General features: G+C 39.1%; 1 protein-coding gene across 1 annotated transcript in view; it reads left to right on the top strand.

Annotated features, from left to right (window-relative positions):
• LOC146649618 (receptor-type tyrosine-protein phosphatase R-like) overlaps positions 1–16,039 on the top strand; it is a 40,930-nt gene extending 24,891 nt beyond the window's left edge. Inside the window, exons 5-16 of the mRNA XM_085387735.1 lie at positions 771–878; positions 2,500–2,622; positions 3,397–3,518; positions 3,734–3,874; positions 8,451–8,640; positions 8,966–9,050; positions 10,092–10,171; positions 11,580–11,717; positions 11,898–12,008; positions 12,092–12,249; positions 12,332–12,445; positions 13,334–16,039. Coding sequence (XP_085243861.1) covers positions 771–878; positions 2,500–2,622; positions 3,397–3,518; positions 3,734–3,874; positions 8,451–8,640; positions 8,966–9,050; positions 10,092–10,171; positions 11,580–11,717; positions 11,898–12,008; positions 12,092–12,249; positions 12,332–12,445; positions 13,334–13,427 — 1,464 coding nt within the window. The 3' untranslated portion in view covers positions 13,428–16,039. The remainder of the gene's footprint in view (positions 1–770; positions 879–2,499; positions 2,623–3,396; positions 3,519–3,733; positions 3,875–8,450; positions 8,641–8,965; positions 9,051–10,091; positions 10,172–11,579; positions 11,718–11,897; positions 12,009–12,091; positions 12,250–12,331; positions 12,446–13,333) is intronic.
• The last annotated feature ends 1,531 nt before the right edge of the window (positions 16,040–17,570 follow it).

The raw sequence follows: 17,570 nt of genomic DNA, 5'->3' as shown, positions 1-17,570 counted from the left end.
ATTGAGATTATTAGAGGGCAGAGCGCCGCTCTTGAAAGTTTAATAGAACTATTAAAGCGCCATCGATCAGCCAGATGAGGAGCGGAGCAGCTTTATACGTTAAGTTAATATTATCACTCACAGTCGCAGCTGTGACTAACACAGTTCTTCTTCTGTGGCGATATTACAGCAACAAATCAGAAACTTCCCACAGGTGTCAGTGAGAAGCAGATGCCCACAATCAGGCTGCGTTAAAGGAGTAATCCACCAAAAATCTGTTTTTGAATATTGAATGCTCTCAGACTTCTGACTGCAGTGACAACATTCAGTCAGAGGTTATTAATCTCTGACTGAATGGCAGCTCCTATAATATCTTCTTTATGGTGATCTTTAAAGTACTGTGCAAAAAATTTGGAGCCACTGTTTTGGAAAACGTGCTACCAAAAATAAACAAAACAAAACCAGAGTCTGTAAATCTAATAAACTTTAAAGTAAAGGTCAAGTATAAATGCAGCTTAAGGCTGTAAAATCACTGTGAAGAACAAAAACTGTGTTCACATATTCTGGACGAATAGCTTCAATAATTTTGTGGAAATTTTTTGAAATCAGATATTCTCAGGAAGTACGAGCTGACAGATGCAGGCCTGTTGGGAAATATTAGATCATGATGGACTGAACGTCTTCAGATCTGCCTCCCACCTTCACAGCCTAACACAGACCGTGAGGAGGTCATAAAGCAAATCCTGAACAGATGATCACAAACTGGATTTTAAATTTCGTTTCCTCTGTAGAAAAACGTCCTTCAGGGCGAGCAGAGGGACCACGTGTGGAGCAGAGAAAGCTTTTATGCTGTCGTCCTCTTCTTCACTGTATTCGTCATCGTCATCACCTGCTTGATGGTAAATGTGTGTTTTTTGTTTTTGTTTTTTGTTTGTTTGTTTGTTTTTTGTAAATATGCAAGACTGGACACTCACTCACTAATGTGTATAAAGTTAGCATAAAAACCTGTCCTATATCCCACAGTGAAAGAAGATAGAAGATTTGCTAATCTAATTAGTCGATGTTGGGTTCAAATCTGGGTTCACAATCCTCAGCTGCCACATCAGTAAATCCAATCAACCAGTTAACAAGAACTCCTTCAAGCACTTTGACTTACATGTAATTAGGTCAGAGAGTTACTGAAGAACATATGAAGCCTTCAAAGTAAATAAATGAATTCTCCAAGAAGAAAGAAAGAAAACAAATTCATGAATAATTCATTCTTAGAAATAATAAAAATCTGAAAAAATTACAAACAAAAGAGACAAACAAACCTTAATAAAAACATTAAATAAGATTACAAAGTCACTCCCCAAAATACAAAAAGAAAATAAAAAGTTATAAAAAACAAATGTAAATAAATAAATCTTTTTAGAATGACAAAAAAATATTAATGAACCCCAAATAGAAAGAAGAAACAAATAAAATCACATAATCATATGCATATGAACAACAAATAATTTTTAAAGCAAACACAAAATAGTCACTAATATTTAAAAGTTGCACGTCACATCTTGTCCACATGAAGGAGCACCTGCACACACAAACCTCTGCATGCCTCGGCCTTATATTCCCTTTTTTCTCCTCTTCCTTTTCTACAATGTTCCAATATTCACAGGTTTAGCAGATTTATGTCAGATCCAACAAACAGACCAAAAACAGAACAAAAACGGAATGAAAACCTGTTAAAATATTATATTTAAAAACAAAAAAGAAAGAAGTAAATTGTTTTTCCTCTGGACAAATTTTGTTGCTCTTCAAGCAGAAACTCACCAGTGAACCCTCAAAAGAAACAAAGCAATAAATACATTAAAATAAGAATAACATAAAAGGATGATAAAATAGAATAAAACTGTAATATATTAAAAATCTAAGAATACAAATGTCACTTTCCAGTATTTGAAAAAGAAATAGAGTGGGGGAAATAAAACAGCATTTGAATACAATAAATAGAAAATAAAAAATAATGAGAAGGAAATACACAAGTCAACCCAAATATATATTTAAAAAAATAATATTAATATAATAAAGAATATAAAAAAAATATATAGATGTAAGAAACTATATAAAATAAATTAAACACAGTAAACAGAGAATATATAAGAAAATCAGTCAACCAGCACAAAGCAAGAAGTTATTAAATACAGCTGATAGAAGACATAGAAAAAAGTCAGTGGAAAACTTGATAAAATAATTATGGCCCACAGGAAGGTAAAACAAAAAAAATTACTCCTAAAAACAAAATAGAAGAGACTAAAAATGCAATGTTAAAAAAAAAACAATAAATGACATCATCATTTATCCTTAAGTGTATTTTTTTTTCTAGAAGGTTCCTGTTGTTTTTTTTTGTTTTTTTCCAGCATGCAAATCCTGGATGTTCACATCTGGGATCAGAACATTTTCAGGTTCCTGATCTGAACGAGCTCCATCCTTCACGCTCTGCAGCAACGACCTCGATCTTTCTTTCTTTTTTCCCTCCAGGTTTTGTACCGAATGAAAGAGAAGGTGCAGGTTTCTGACAGACAGCTGAAAGCTCCACCCCCTGACCTCCATCTAACCCCGACAGTACCTCCAGACCCCACCCAGAGGTCAAAGGGCACCAAGGTCACCACCACACTCCCACTGCTTGTCTAATGCTGGGCATACACTGTGCGATTTTTGGTCCATTTTGAGTGGATTTTTCAGTCGTGCGACCGTTTTGGGGATCGGCCCGAGTTTCGCCTTTATCGTGTGTCGTACATCGTGTAGTATACATGGGGTGATGAGAAGTGATTAACACCTCACGACCAACTCCCGATCAACAATTGCAGGGTCGCAAGAAAATCAAACCTGGTTGAAATCCTGTCGGCACTCGTGAGGATGTCAATGCAGCCTCTCACAATGCGCACTCGCAAACAGAAATGGAAGCAGGAAGACAGAGCAGCACGGCAGTGCAGCGTGTGATCTGGACACAAGCGATGAAAGCACAACTTGTAGATCTTTGGCAAGCTCATCCGAGCCTTTTCGGTCTGGCCTCACAAATTTATCACGACTGCACCAACCGTGAAAAGAGTTGGATGGACATTACTGCTGAGTTGCAGCTGCCTGATCAATGTTTTTCTTTAGCAATTTAGCAAAGTGTGTGTGTGTGTGTGTGTGTGTGTGTGTGAGACAGAGGGAGACCAAGAGACAGATTTTGTGTTATAAGCTTCATGTTATGGACGCATAGTGTGAGCACTCCGGTCGCATCAGAGCATTGTGCTGTATAGTGTGAGACCACGCATCGTGACTGACGAACCCGAGCTGAATAACATGACTGAAAAAATTGCAGTGTATGCCCAGCTTATAACAGCCAGGTTAGCTCAGGAATGCAACTTAACGAGTGTGTGTGTGTTTCAGGTGATCGTTTCAGGAAGCATGGTCCAAGCTGAGCTCCTGCCTGCTGTAGCCACACCCATTCCCCAGCGACAGCCAATCACAGCCTGCCATCGCCTCGGTCCACCTGTCGTCCCCCTGCCAAGGTTATTTTATTTAGCCACAGACTTTTTCCCATGATGCTTTGGTAGTTTCTGTTTGAGTTTTAATAAAGTGATAATCTGATTAAAAGTCGGGACTTCTCAGCTGCATAACATCTGCAGATGTTCATAATGGGAATGATCTTATGAAGCTCCACAGCTTGCTGCTTTGATAGTTTTTAATCAGTCTAGGCTTAATTTGCTCTATTTTTTCCTCATAGCCCCGCCCCCACACCTGTACCAATTATTGGTAGCAACAACCACACACCCCCACCCAGCGTGACCCCAGTTACATCCAATAACGAGCTGAAGCCCTGCCCCTCCCCCTTCAGGATGAAACCAGCTGCAGGACTTCAAGAAAGGTAAGAATTTCTTCTGGATTGTCATGTTGAAAAAACACCGGTACCAAACATGAACATCACACTTTAAGACCTGAACTCTTCTGTTGTGCTGAATGTGGTTTGGACTGAAAAAAGAGAGCCTGTCCCTGAAAAAGACATCACCTTAAATAAAACCAGACTAGTAACTGTAGGACCCGGTCACACTGACGTGCGCCCAGTAGAGGTTCAGTACAGTTTCAGCTGTGTGGTAGCACACATATCTACAGTCTTATGTAAAAGCATCAAGAATCTGGATGAATTAAAATGGGAATTTTTTAATTATAAAATATTGTAAGATCAAAAAGCTACTGAATTTCAAATGGCAATGAAGCCTGTATGTTATTTATTTATTTATTTTTAATATTCAGATGGAAATGTATCTAATGAGCACTCAGTGTTTGTGAGAGGAAGAACGCGCTCCGTGTGTGTGTGTGTGTGTGGGTGGGTGGGTGGGTGTGTGGAGTAGCGTAACCTCTAACCTGTGATTGTTGGAGCAGGCAGGTGTTGAGCTGTGTACGTGCGCAATGAGCCTTTGAACAGATGTGCTTACACAAGGTGGAAAGTGTGGTGGAAACATTAAATCCATGATTAGTTTATTTTTTTCAGTCTCATTTCATGGAGTCTTAACATTTACTCTCGCTGTTACTAAAGACTTGGAAGCACGAGAAATGTGTTTGGCAAGTTCGACACAAACAGTGCAAAAAGAAGAAAAACCTCTTTGAAGCTGGGTACCGTCTATTTCCTGATTATAAAATGCAAACACTTTTGTAAGCTGTTGCTTTTGATGGTGTTAGCTGCTCTATAGCTGTGATGTTAAATTTGGGATTGAATTGGATTAAGATCTGTTGACTTTAAAGGCCATAGTGTTTGATTCGCATCATGTCCAGCCTCCTCAAACCACTCAGTGAGCCCTTGTAGCCTTTGGAGAGAAGCGTTATCATTCTGGAAGAGACCGCTCCCATCAGGATAGAAATGTTGTCGTAGGATAAAAGTGATTTGCAGCAACCCTTCCTTCTAAGGGTACAAGTGGCTTTGCAGGGCACCGCAGAGCGGAGCCAGGAGATCCCCCTCACTATAGGGGTGAAGGGTTCAGCTTTCCCTTTTAATATATTGTCTGCCTGTTTATCAGTACCGAAGGCTTGCATTTAGACAGTCACGTAAGTTTCCTCTGTAATCAGTCTGCAGAGTGTGTGTTCATATCTATCAGAGAGGACTCAGCAGGTCCTTAGGCTGGTGTTTATATGAATAGAGGGGTCCCGTCGGACACACTTCCACACTTGTCTCAGGCTTGGAGCTGTGAGGTGTGTATTGTTAGTTCAGGTTTCCACAGTCATAAACTGATTCTTATGAACGCATTTTTATTCTTGGTCTCGAGTTGAAAGTTTAAAACGACCCCTCTTTGTCCCCTCAGTCCATCCTGTGTGTGCGCTGAGACCTCGCTCCAGGAGCTGTCTGCGTCTGATGGAGTTGATAAAGGGCTAGTTCCTGATTATACAGGGCGTCTTTAACCCAAACTCTGATGTTTTCTTTCCTTAGACCTAATAAAGTCATTTTCAGCTTGCAGTGGAGATTCTTCTGGCTGACAAAGCTGTGATTAATGACCTCCAGCTTCATAATGCAGACTTCTCTCCCGAGTGGAGTGCAATATATTTGGCAAGGCAGAAGTAGGCTCTGGAGTTTTACTGGTTTCTTCTCCACTAAATCAGATTCTTTGGCCTGTCTGATGGGAAGTATCTGAAACTCTGAGCCTTGTAAACAAACTAATTGCTGTGGAGGTGAAGTTGGTGGATCCCGAATTACAGAATTTATCAACTCTGAGTGGGATCAAAGAGTCCTGCTGATTACCTCCTCAGCAGGAGCGTGGCATCCCTGCTAGCGGATAACCAACAGCTCGAAGCGTTCTCCAACAACTAAATCACTTTCTGTGTGGACAGGCGTTTAACATGAATCGCCTCGAGTGGAAAGAATTTGCCACCTTACCTTTGAATTATCAGATTACTAATAAATTTAAAGTGGTAGGATTGTGAATCCGTAGTCCTGGTGAAGTTTTGGTCTTCTTGTGTTCCCAACCTGTGCCATATAACGTGTACACTTACTTAAACTGACTCACTCTTTTCAACAATTTGTCCCTTTGTTAGATATCATAAATATCTTAATACAAACCTTAAAAGAGTAAAAGCTTGGCAAACATTGGCAGGTGTGCCTAAAGTTTATCTCACATCTTTGTAGGTTTTTATCATCATATCGTTTCAGTAATATGATGATGTTTTTGGCTTAAAAAGTCACCCTTCGGCACATTAGTGACATAAGACGCATTTAGTTGTGAGATGCTTGGATTTGGTTGAGTAAATTAGTTTGACCTCATTTTTCTAAGTCAGACGTGTTGAGAGAACGCCGACTTACATTTTCATACAGTTGCTGTCGCCTTCAAACTTGGCTGAGGCTCATTTCCCCCCTTAAGTAGTTTCATAACTGAAAAGAAAACATCTTTGTGCGCCTCGGCTTGACGTTGAGCACTTAGGGCTTTATCTGCTGCTCCTAAGTCTTCCGCTAAATCACACTCAGACCTCGGAGGCCATTTTGTTCTGGTTACATCAGAGCGAGGTAATTAAACGTACAGTGTTCCTTAAGGTAAGAAAAGGAAGGAAGATTTCGGGCTCTGAGTGAGAACAGGATGTTTTTCTCGGTGTCTGTGTCTCACTTGTGTGTCTGTGTGTGCGTTGTCCACTCTGGATGGCAGCCAATCGCCAATCAGACAAACTGGAAGTAGCAGCATCCTGGAGAGGAAACTGGCTGACACGTAGTCAGACGAAGAGAGTCCACCCACATGAACCCCATCAAAGCACACCTTGTCTTCTGTACCTCTCGGCCTTTTGTTCCGACACTTTTGTGACACAGAAAATGTCCGAGTTCAGCTCAGCAGTTCTGGTCTTTCAACATGAAGTTTGTGTTGGTTATTAATCTGCTGTCAATAAAGAATTTCCTTTGTTTATTTAGGGATTATCACGAGATTCTTGAATAATGTAAAATGCATTGGTTATTTAGCCAGATATGTCTGCACTGGACGGGATGGCAGCACCCCATGTTTTAGACAGAAGAATGCATGCAGCATGTAATTAATATCAAGGAGGCAACAACCAGAGATGTGCAAGTAAAACCAAAGTACACAAAGTATGAAAAGTTCCAGTTTGAATTGAAAATATTCATAAAATTATCATGAATTATTGAAAAATCATGTTTTAATGAGTCTTATAAAACCAGACTTTCATGTCAATAGGTGGATGTTTGTCTGTTCATCTGGATGCTGCATATTCATCCAGGAAGAAATATTTCATCACTCATCAAAGTAACTTTTTCAGTCAGCTGACTGCAGGTTTCCCTACATTATAAACCATAAAGCCGCATAACAACTGAAACCAGCTCCAGTGCCTAACCATGAGCCACAAGTGCCATTTCATAAGCAATTACCATGCAAACTGTGAGGGAGATGGCTGCACCCCAGCTTTTTTGGCTGCTGTGACCATTAGGTCCCCTCATTGGTTCAGAGATGTCCCCTTTTCATAAAAATGGGCGTCCTTGTCAGCCCAGTCAACCCAGTGCTCCTTCCAGTCCACCATGTGCACATCCTCATCTTGTAATAATTGACTTCTGAATCCTGTTGTGCCATCTGCTTAAGCAGAAGTTGTTTGGTTTCCCCAATGTATAATTCAGAGCTCTCTTGGCACTTGACTTGAATGTTAGCGAATAAGATAACATTTGTTAGCTAGCTGTTGATTAGCAAGACTGCAGGAATCTGTCATTGCATTACTTTGTAATTGGCAAATGGTCAGTCACCAGACAGATCAGATTCCCTGAACGTAAAATAATTGACTATATTTTTGTTATAATTTGAAGGTAACAATTCATCAAACAGACTGTCTGTGACCGGGTTTGAGCCCCAGAAGGGAATGAATCCTTCTTTGAACCATATACCCTGCTGAGGTTGGCGGTGGTTTCCCCTACATACGTAAAACCAGATTGTGTGGAGTCATGATGACGGTGAACAGCAGTTAATTATTTTAAAACAGAATTTTTGGTTTGAAGATGTACAGGAGGAATGAGACTGAGCTTTTAAAGTGAGTGATTTGTCAGATGGAGCAAACCATTTTGAACACGACAACTTCTTTGATGTTGGGTTCGGTGGTTTGTTATCAGCTGGAAGAGCGTTGTCTCCTTATGAAAGCAAGAGTTTGTCAGACCAAACAGAGTTTTTAGTAAGAGCCGAGGTTAAATCACTGCTGTTGTAAAATAAAGTAAACAAAAATTATTTTCAACCAGTTTTGGTTTTTCTTTGTGTTAAATTATTGTCTGAAGCATTAAGGGGGATTTTTGTTTATCAAATTGCAAACTCTGAGTCAGGAAAAACCTTAAAATTGACCAAGCCAAACTGAAACTCAACCAGCAAACCAGAGAAGTGCAATAAAAATGTAGGAAGGAAGGGAACTCGTTCGCGTGATCAGCCCTTCCATTTTTTAACAAAAGCTGTCTTTGCCTCTTCCCTCCCATCCTTCCTCTGCAGACGTGGCTCTAATGTCTCCCTGGTTTTGGACATGTCTGCTCTCGGCACTGTGGAGCCCCTTAACGTCGCCGTGGTAACCCCCAGGGAGGCAGTGGCCAGGGAGTACCTGCTGTCGGCTGGCCGGCCGCTCACCCGACAGCAGCTGCGCGACATCATTAACAACATCCACAGGCTGCACGCAGAGTTCGCTGTGAGCCCGAATTTCATGCTTTGGTTGGGTTTTTGATGGGACACACTGAAATGTTGAAGGGCTGATTTACATGCAGTGATGCAGTCTTTCATAATGCCCTCAAGTTCATAGCTGGAACAGCTTTATAATGGATTTTAGAGCTCTATGTGAGAAAATCAGCAGCAGTTTCTTGCAATGAGAAGAGAAAGGCATTGCATTTTCTTCATTTACAAAGATCATTAACTAACCAAGTCAAGTTGAAATAATACTCATGTAAAGTGCATTGTGTTTTAATCTGGGTAAGAAATGTGCCATAAAATTGAAACTTGTCTTCCTAAAATCTCAGGAAATCCCAATGAACTTCATAGATCCCAAGGAGCTGGATATTCCGAATCATGGGACCAAGAACAGATATAAGACCATATTGCCCAGTGAGTATTCTCAGTGTTGCTATGGAGTTAGAAATACTTCCAAAACAATCCCAGTCTCTGATTTCCTGATGAACCAGGAAGTTGTTTTATTATGTAGGCGGGACTTAGTGTCAAAGGCCAACAACCGCAAGGACAGCTATTATCGCACCTCCCTCTTCCCCATGAGCAGACGGAACAATACATTTTCCTCTGAGCACAGTTTGTTCTCACACTGTCGGCCAGGAACTTATCCTGATTAAGACATTATGTAACACACACACACACACACACACTTACTTTTTGGTTTGTGTAGCCGTGCTTTGGGAGGAGGGTGGGGTTATCAATACAGCACTGTTCCTTCCTTCCGACCAATCAAGAGAAAGGAATGCTCACCTAGAGCTGCTGTCAATCAGACTTTCCTCTGTTCCACATTCTGTGTTGTTCTTAAATGTGCTCCAAACGTTAAAACATAACCTGCAATAGGACTCTACCAACCCTAGATGTTATAGGTAGATATCCACTGTCATCATATATTGGCTTGTTTAGGACTACATTGAAGCCTCAGCTTTTACCTAAAAATAAGTTTTCAGCAGACATTTCAAACAAATAACAGAGTCAGATGACCTTATAGTCTGAAGAAGGCGGTTCCACAGTTTGGGAGCTACAGTTTAAAAGCACGGTCACCTCTGGTTTTAATATGATAGCGAGGGACTGTTAGATGACCCTGGTTAGGTGATTGGAGAGGTCAGCTGCATTGATAAGGTGTTAGAAGTGACACATATGAAAAGTGAATTGCAATAATCAAGATTAGAGAAAATTAAAGTGTGTACTAAAAGTTTAAGATGATTGACTGACAGTAAAAGTTTGATTTACACAATATTTCTCAGATAAAGAAAACAAGACTGGGTAAACTTTGAGACATGAGTTTCAAAATTCAGGTGCTGATTAAAAGTGATACTTTTCCTCAGAATGTTTTTGAGCTTAATTTAAACTATTCTCGTTAGTTTTCTCCTTTGTACCTTTCCTTGTGTCCTCATCTCCTGTCCTTGGTATGTTTCCTAGACCCTCATTCCAGAGTGATCCTAAAGTCAAAGAGCTCCAACGACCTGCTGAGCACCTACATCAATGCTAACTACATACGGGTGGGTAACGGCACAAACTGTCCTGCAGTCCAAGCAATCGATTTATGAACTAATACTTAACATACTTGTTGTTTTCATTTATTTTCCTTTTTCTATTCTGAAAAAAAAATTCTATTCATTATTTTCCAGACAATTAGCTTATTGTGTTTTCTTTGCTGTTTGTGTTGTTTTGATCGACTCATCTGTATTTTCATGTTCTGTCTGTAGATCAGTTGCATAACAACAAATTGTACTCTGAGTATTATTTATTTATTTTTGCCTGGCTTACTTGTATTTCCTGTTTTTTGTTCTAGCTCTCAGCTGCTGTGTTTAATCTGGGAGACATTTTCGTACTTACTCAGGTTTTGAAAAACTTTTCAGTCCAGTTAATGATGACATTTGTTTTGTTAAATCTTCTCTAAACCTTAGAAAAAACAGCAAGAAGGCTGTCATTATCACTCATCTGGAATGTAAACAGCCTTTTCTTTTTCTTCTGGCTCCTCGTCGACCTACACAGTGAAAGTATTTGCCTGTAGAAGTCTGTAATGTCGCTCTCAGACTTCCACACAATAGACTGTCTTCCTGTCAGGAAACACCACTGAAACAGTTTAAAGCGGCGGACCTCATGAGACAACCGAGGCTGTTTAATTTCTTTGTCCTACTACACGCACGCACACGCACACGCACCAAAAATCTTATTCATCCAGAATAAGTAAGCACTTCAATTACATGAAAATAACAGCGATTATGAAATGAAACACAGCACTTTTTTTTTTTTTTTTAATTTGAAGCTTAGAAATGAAATATGTTTTTGAAGTTCAGTTTGGCACGGTCTTACTGTTTGTTTTTGTTATGTCACCTGGAGTCATTAATGCACCGTTTTTTGCTCTCTGCACACATTTAGCTCAAGCTAGTTTGGAACTAGCCACATCCTGATCCAGTTATCAGTTATGTCGGTTAAAAACCGACAGCATGAGGAGCACCCTGAAATAAAACAAGTTTTTATTCACAAATGCCTTAAAGGCCATGCCAGCGAGAGAACACTGAATCACTGTTCAATTAAACTAGCTCATATACAGGCATGAAAGATTTAACCTGCTGTTTAACAGTGAATACGAGCGAATGGATCAGCTGAATAACCAAGTTAATGATGTTTTTCAGGTTCTTTAGACTAATCTACAGTTCTAACATTTTCTTGCCGTTTTTCTTTGTGTAAAAATGGTTTAAATGCAGACAAATGGGTTTTTCTACGTTTTTATTTTATTTATGTATTCCAAAATGTAACAGGTTCTTTCTTTGCACGTCTTCATGAAGTTTTGGGAAATCCCGGTATATTTTGTCTACTGCTGCTGATAGACCCTGGTGGAGGAATACATTCATCATTCTGTGAATGATGCTGACCCTGCTGTGTGATTGGTTCATTCTGCAGGGTTACTTGGGGGACGATAAGGCATACATCGCCACTCAGGGTCCTATGGTGAACACGGTGAATGACTTCTGGCAAATGGCCTGGCAAGAGGAGTCACCAGTTATTGTCATGATAACCAAACTGAAGGAGAAGAACGAGGTAAGAGTCTAAAAAGCAAAGACTGTGGAAGAAAGAGCGTCTTCTTAATGCCAGGGTAGATTTTAAGTGTTGTAGGCGCTGAGTGTATAGCAACAAAAATGGAGTGATCTGGAAAGTGCTCAGCAGGAGTGAAAGGTGAGCTGAAGTTAATGAATGCCGTCTTTGTGCTTGCCTCTGTAGAAGTGTGTTCTGTACTGGCCGGAGAAAAGAGGCATCTATGGGAAGGTTGAAGTGTTGGTGAACAGCATCAGAGAGTGCGAACACTACACCACTCGCAGCCTCACGCTCAAGGTACACGTTGCACAGCAGGGAACGTGTTCTCATCAGAGCTGAGAATCAGGACTAATATGTCATGTATGTTTTCATGTATGCAGTGTGGGAACCAAACCCGCTCTGTGCAGCATTACTGGTACACATCGTGGCCTGACCACAAAACCCCGGTCTCAGCACTGCCGCTGCTGCAGCTCATGACTGACGTAGAGACGGACAGACGGGCCGCCACCAACGTGGGACCAGTTATAGTCCACTGCAGGTACTGACAGACTGACCGACAGCGTGACAGTTCTGTTACTACTATATAATTATGAAATGACACCCTGCTCGTTTGATCGCAGTGCTGGGATTGGGCGAACGGGATGCTTCATCGCCACGACGATGGGCTGCCGGCAGCTACAGCTGGAAGGAGTGGTGGATGTACTGGGCATCACCTGCCAGCTCCGAGCCGACAGGTAACACACGTGTACTCCTGCAGGTTTTTACTGATGACCTGCAGGTCCTCACTTCCATGATTAAAACAATCTAAAGGGTGTTAAAAAGCTGACATTTAAACCTCTAACTGGCTCTTGTAAGAAAGTACCATTAGTCGCTGAGAAACATGGTTTTTGCATAAACTCTGAAGCTGCCTCGCTTGTCTTTGTGGTCATTTTAAGTCTCTGTGGTCTCTTGGTTTCCCTTTGAAGGCATTGAGTGTGTCCTTGCAGTTGTTTCAGACCTTTTGGTGATAGTCTTGTTTTAGTTTGTGGTCATTTTTTTTTTTTTTTTTATCTCTTTCTGGTTGTTTTTGTTTACAATTGTGTATATTATGTGTATCTGGACATTTATTTTTTTATTTTTTCCCCCCCTCATTTGTGGAAATTTAAGGTGTCCTGCAGTTGTTTTGTGTTGCATTGATTGTTTAAACTGGTTTTGGCAGTTTTCTTTCTGTGTGGTCGCTTTTTTCCTTGCCATTGATGATTATGTTCAGTGTTTAGTTGTTGTTGTTTTTTTGTCCTCTTTGTGGTTGCTAAAGCGCTCATTGAGGACCTTTTTTAAACATGTATCCAATACATATTAATTTAAATTAAATTATTAGTAATCATAACAAAGTTTGAATGATTGGACGAATATGACTTTGATTTGTTGAGTTCATCAGGAGTTGTTTTGGAGATTTGTAACATGTCGCCCAGCCTTGTTAAGTGACATAAGATACATAAATTGCAAATTTGACTTTGTCTGCACTTTAGAGTCAGATGGTGTGTTATGGTTTATTGCCAGCACTAAATTCATCCCTATTGCATGTTTTAAACAAATAGTTTTGCTTCTCATTCCTAACTCTGTCTCTCTCTTCCGTTATGTAGAGGAGGCATGATCCAGACAGGTGAACAGTATGAGTTTGTCCATCATGCCTTGAGCCTATATGAAGCCCGTCTATGTGCAGAAACTGGCCAGTGAGGTTTATCCACCTGACGAAGGTACAAGTTTAACCTGGAAGTGTGCTAAAACAGTCCTCTGCGGGTGTGAACTGTGGTTTGGGAAGTCTGGGAAATTCTGGAGGAGGCCTTGGAATTTGATGGACAGCATGGACAACCAAGCAGGACTGTTCTGGGAAGAATCTGCTCAAGGAAAAGGGAAAGGCAAATTATTAAGAATGGAATGTATCTTTTCATCTTTTCTTTTTCATCAAACTCTGTGGACCCGCCCATTTCACTTAACCAACCGATTGTTGGATCGAGTTTTAACTAACCAGACTCTCCCATAATGTCTCTTTTGTCATGGAGACTTAACAACTTCAATTTACTGAAACTGATGGTACATTGTTCAATAACACTGTTGTGTTTATGTCTTCTAGCATTTTCATTATTTTGTAATGTGGTGTTTTTATAAAAATGGCTACTGAAAAATGACTGTTAGCTGCACCATTGGTTAAACTATTCTAGTACTGTTGAACCAACACTTACCTGTTTGTGACCTCAGCATGCTATTCATTACTCTCTGATTTAGTCACAGTGCACTTCCTACACTTAGGCTAAGACAAGGTTCAAATGCTCCTTTTTTTTTTTAACCTGTTATTTATTGGTGGGTTTTCTTTTTTCATATTTTTTCACAATCTCATTGACTTATTAAACTATTGCACATCAAACTTCTCAGAGATGCCAAACACACAAACTAGATTGACATCAATAGGGCTAATGCTAGGTTCAGATACATTAACAACTGACATTGGTAGTTATGTAAGCTTGTAAGCTAATGGATAAACAGCTAACAAATAAATTATTTTATCAACGGTTGCCCATGGGGTAACAGCAACTTTTACATTCTTGTTTCTGTAAGTTTCCCAGCTTTTGCTGAGGTCCCAAATGGGGCTACCTTTAACAACATGCTAAAAGCTAACAAAGCAGATTGATGCTAATCTTCTGCTAAGCTATAGTTCTTGTAGTACAGCAAAGCAATTAGTGGCTAATTATAGCTCCAGTAGTTTTATTGCTTTAATGTTGATAAATATATACTAACCACTTAACTCATGCTATAACTAGTAGTGCATTATCCTAATACAGTATTTTTGTTAAACCAATTAAATCTAATATTCTGCTGCTAAGCGAAGCTTGTATAGTGGTGTTAACAGTTGTTTATGTAATATTCATCAAGTACAGCTCCAGAGAGGTTCTGGCAGCAATGCTAAGTCTGGGTAATATGGTAGCTGTAACTTACAATGCAAAAGAAATAATTTTTTTTTCTTTATCACCTTTATGTTAACACTTAAAAAGACCAATGAATAATACATTAAATAAATAAATAAATAAACAAATGAAAATACATAGGGAAATGGAAAATGGTGGCTTGCAAGGTATCTCACAAGTAGTGTTTTTAATTGTTAAATTAAAAGTCAAAACTTTGATTAGGGCTGTGCGATATGACCAAAATCTCATATCCCGATATAAGACATCTATCGTCCCGATAACGATATAAATCACAAAAATTTAACATTTTCTATAAACTCTTCGAATCTCGGGCAGCTCGACTTGCGTGAAGTGTTTCCAGCTGGGCGTCGTGTAACTGGAGTAGAGTGTTTTAATGCTGAATGAAACTATACATTTTTAGACATAAGTTGTAACGGCCGCCGTTTTCTTTGTAAGTATTTATTACACGGCGTGCTGCGGGGAAAAGCCTGTTCTAATGTTTGAGTCTAAGGTTTATTTTTTAACACCTGACGGCTCTTTTTTTGCTTCTCATCCGTAAATACTCTGCATACTCTTTCACGCGATTCAGTTTATTTTGAAAAGTCTAAACAGGATCTTGAGCTTTATTATGAAAGGTTTATGTGGAAAATAAACAAGCGGACACGCAATGGTTTTGTTGCTAACGACAACGCATTAAACAGGCGCTTGTCCGTCCGTAGTGTGGTTATATTAAATATAAGAGAAAGAGAGAACTTTAAGAAATTAATATAGCCACTACAGTGACCATCAAAATGACGAAAAAATATTGCCTTAAACAGTTTATTTTGTGACACCACGAAACAAACGATAGTATAAAATGAAATGATAGATGTTTTTATATTGTCATCCAATATATATCGTTATATCGAACAGCCCTATATTTGATCTATAATTAAATCAGGTTGTGATTGCTGAAGAGCACAGGGAGTGTAAAGAAACAAAACAAAAAAAATCATATTTTAGCTTTTGCCTAGAAATCCCCCCCACTATCCCCCCAGCAGTTTGAACCCTGCCTAACTGAAGGGGATTTGATATAGCTACTTCAAGCTCTATATTTTTATTTAAGGTCTTTGGTAACTTCGCATGATTCATAGTTCAAATGAACAGACTGTAGCAAAGGACAACAGTGGTCTTCTCTAAAATGAGTGTTACCATTTTAGTTTGGCTTTCTAAAACAGGGTCAAAAAATACAAGCCATTCCTGATGCCACAAATACGAAATTAGTGCTGCTCGGTCTCAGAGTTTACACTCCATCTAGTTAACCTTGTCTAGCAGTGACATGTTCCCTGTTGTGTGATATATTGCTTTATACCAAAAATGTGAAATATGGTGCAGTCATCACATCGATGTGCTGTTGTAAATTATGTTATTTAGTGAGTATGTTATTTTGGTGTATCTAGTGAGTATGTTATTTTGGTGTATCAAAGTAATAATAACTTTATTTTTATACAGTTTTTACATGTTTTTGATGTCTTTAGCAGTCCTCTGTCAACTGTAGCCATTTGGGCTACATATCTCATTATCATTAAATGTTTGACATTAATTAAAAATTGGCTTTTGGTCTGTTGGAGACAGAAAATCCAAGCTTGACACAACCTCAAACCTTAGTTTTGTTTAAGCCTCTCTCTGTGTTGGAGCAGTAATTTCTAAATTTCCTTAAACTAAATTACAGCTAAAGAAAAAGTATCGACTCTTATATTTGTCAGTAAATTATTTTTTTAAAGAACCAATAGACTACTTTTTTTTTTTTTGAACAAAATGTGAAACAAAAATAACAATATTGAGACATCTATTTCAGTTTTCTGTTAGAGATCAGAGGTTTCAACACTAATGTCAGTAATGAAGAACACTGGCATTATCATCTAATATTCTCTCTGTGTGAATGGGAAAACCATGTACAGTACATGTTAAAGTGCTATTAAACCCAATGTGGGCAGTTATCTTTTCAAAGTACACATCACAAAAACACAAATCTCGCTGCTATAACTGGGAGCATTGGGATCAGACCGTTAAGGGAAAATAAACAAGAGGAACTTTAAAGACTTTTTCTATGTAACAATATATTTTTATTTACTTCTTTACTTATGATACAATCATGGGACTTCGGACCAGAGTCTCTTTGTCTGCACGTCCAACGTGCCTCATGGGACCATCATCAACCCGCTGTTCACTTCAGCAAATTCAGGAACTGGATGACGAATCCGGATATTTCAGTAGTGATACAATTTTCTCTGTTTGAACTGACTGAAGTGAAAGTGGGTTCAGCCCAGCCTCCATGCCCTCTACAGCAGCGGGCACAACAATACACACTGCCTCTGACGTAGTATTGTGTACAGTAGGATGTGGTTCATGTTCTGTACTTGTATTGTTGTTGACTGTTGATGGAGCTTAAAGGGACCCTAAATGTTTAAAGAATTATCATACTGTAATCACATTGTATTGAAAACAATTTGGAGTGCATTTCATTTTTTTGACATGAAATTTACAGCTTCCGGACTCTTAGTGTTTATTGTAAGAATTCAACTTTCTGCTGAAGATCTTTAAATTTACTACTTTTTTTTTTTTTTTTTTTTAACTCAGATGCTAATGTATAGCCATTTAGAGAATGTTCTTCTTTCACTTCATTAGAAACTACTGCAAGCTTACGTTTTAATTTCTTGACTCAGAATGAATACAGAAACTACAGAGTGAAATTTGCAAAAGTCATCGGCACTGGATGATTATTCTGGCTCATTCCAGGAAATCAACAATAGAAACTATGAGCATGTGGACCAAACAAAACTAAAACTTCCAATCATTTAAAAGTGCTAAGGTGTGTATTTACATTATTATACAGGAGTCTAGCATTGTCTTGTACTTTTGAAATTTTAAACTTAAT

Source organism: Rhamphochromis longiceps, linkage group LG17, assembly GCF_057381845.1.
Source record: "Rhamphochromis longiceps isolate RC_006_pf linkage group LG17, R_longiceps_female_GT1.1, whole genome shotgun sequence".
Classification (NCBI taxonomy): domain Eukaryota; kingdom Metazoa; phylum Chordata; class Actinopteri; order Cichliformes; family Cichlidae; genus Rhamphochromis; species Rhamphochromis longiceps.
The sequence above is the reverse complement of the archived record's forward strand: the minus strand, read 5'-3'. Positions and strand labels throughout refer to the sequence as shown.